Genomic DNA, 1696 nt, shown 5'->3' with positions numbered 1-1696 from the left:
ACTGCCACTTTTTTCTCCCGTGCAGCAGCTGGTTGGTTTGAATCACTGACCTTTCCATTAACAGTCAAGTGCTTAACCACTATGCAGTAGATCGCTGTTTTTTTCCTGGGTTAAAATCCTTCCAGTGATGAATGCGTGATTAAGAGGGACTTGAGAGGAGCACGAGTGACCAAGAACTCAAGGATATTGCATTTTCTCAGCCTCTCTAAACCAATGAGTTCTTCATCTCATTAAGTGTATCTTTAGCCTGTAATGCCAGAGCATGCTTTTATTTGATAGATCTGGCAAAATATATAGAAGCTGGGTCAAAAGAGGAGCCCTGTTCCTGCAGTAGTTAAGTGCTTGACTGCTAACCAAAATGTCGACACTTCAAATCCACCAAGCCGCTCCTTGGAACCCTATGGAGCAGTTCTACTCTGTCCTATAGGGTTGCTATGAGTCAAAATTGACACAATGGCAATGGGTGATGTGGATGGTGGGTCAAAAGATAACCCCAAATTTGATCAGCTCTTATTATACTTCTGCACCTCCCTTCCCTAGGACTTTCTTCATGGCCTCCTTAACATCTTTGTTTCTCAGTGTATAGATCAAGGGATTAACACTGGGAGTGACAATTGTATAGAAGAGAGTAAGGAACTTGCCCTGGTCCTGAGAATAAGTGTTTGCTGGCTGGAGGTACATATATATGATTGTACCATAGAAGAGAGCGACAACAATTAGGTGGGAGCTACAGGTGTTGAAAGCTTTCTTTCGCCCAGCTGCTGATTTGATCCTAAGCACTGCTCGTGCAATGTAACTATAAGAGATGAGGATGAGACTGAGTGGTGTCAGTATGATAAAGATTGCCAAGGCAAAAGCCAGCGCCTCAAGGATCATGGTATCTACACAGGCCATGCCAATTAATGCTGGCATCTCACAGAGAAAGTGGTCCACCAGCCTGTGTCCACAACGGGGTAGCATCAACGTCTGGGGTGCCATTATGAGAGAATTGCCAAATCCACTCAACCATGCCACTGAAACCAGCTGCCCACAGAGACGTGAGTGCATGATGACAGTGTACTGCAGGGGTTTGCAGACTGCAGCATAGCGGTCATATGCCATGACAGCCAGAAGGATACATTCCACCCCTCCCAGGGCTAGGACAAAGTAAAGCTGGATGGCACAACCCAGGTAGCTGATGGTCTTATCTGGACCCCAAAGATTGTAGAGCATCTGAGGGATGGACCCTGTGGTGAAACACATGTCTAGGAATGAGAGATTGGCCAAAAAGAAATACATTGGTGTGTGCAGCCGGGAATCCAAGGTTGAAAGCAAGATGATGGCCATGTTACCGAGAAGAGTCAGCAGGTAAAAAGTGAGGACAACCACAAAGAGGATCAGCTCTAGGTGTGGACGGTCAGAGAAGCCCACCAGGATGAAGCCTTCAAAAGAACTCTTATTGTCTTTTTCCATTACCTGTGGCCACATATTACCTGTCGGGAGAAAGATGAGTATCTGTGAAGATCATATATATACTCCCCCAAAATGGCACCATTGGTAAAATAGTAGAATGCATCCTTCCTTGAAAACGCTGAATATTTGACCCAGAATTTCAATAGGTACTGATTAAGTCATTATTTGGTCTAAGGAGCACAACATTTGGGGGCTTTGGCAGCTCCTGGCTGTGATTATTTACCAACATTTTGTATAATTCTTT

General features: G+C 44.8%; 1 protein-coding gene across 1 annotated transcript; it reads right to left on the bottom strand.

The window, feature by feature from the left end:
• Nucleotides 1-230: 230 nt before the first annotated feature.
• On the bottom strand, nt 231-1496 carry LOC100654264 (putative olfactory receptor 2W6). Its single transcript, XM_003421139.4, has one exon. The coding sequence runs from the start codon at nt 1465-1467 to the stop codon at nt 514-516; it is 954 nt and encodes a 317-aa protein (XP_003421187.2). The 5' UTR covers nt 1468-1496; the 3' UTR covers nt 231-513.
• Nucleotides 1497-1696: the final 200 nt, after the last annotated feature.

This window comes from Loxodonta africana, chromosome 1, assembly GCF_030014295.1.
Source record: "Loxodonta africana isolate mLoxAfr1 chromosome 1, mLoxAfr1.hap2, whole genome shotgun sequence".
Classification (NCBI taxonomy): domain Eukaryota; kingdom Metazoa; phylum Chordata; class Mammalia; order Proboscidea; family Elephantidae; genus Loxodonta; species Loxodonta africana.
This window is presented reverse-complemented; position numbering and strand designations above follow the sequence as displayed.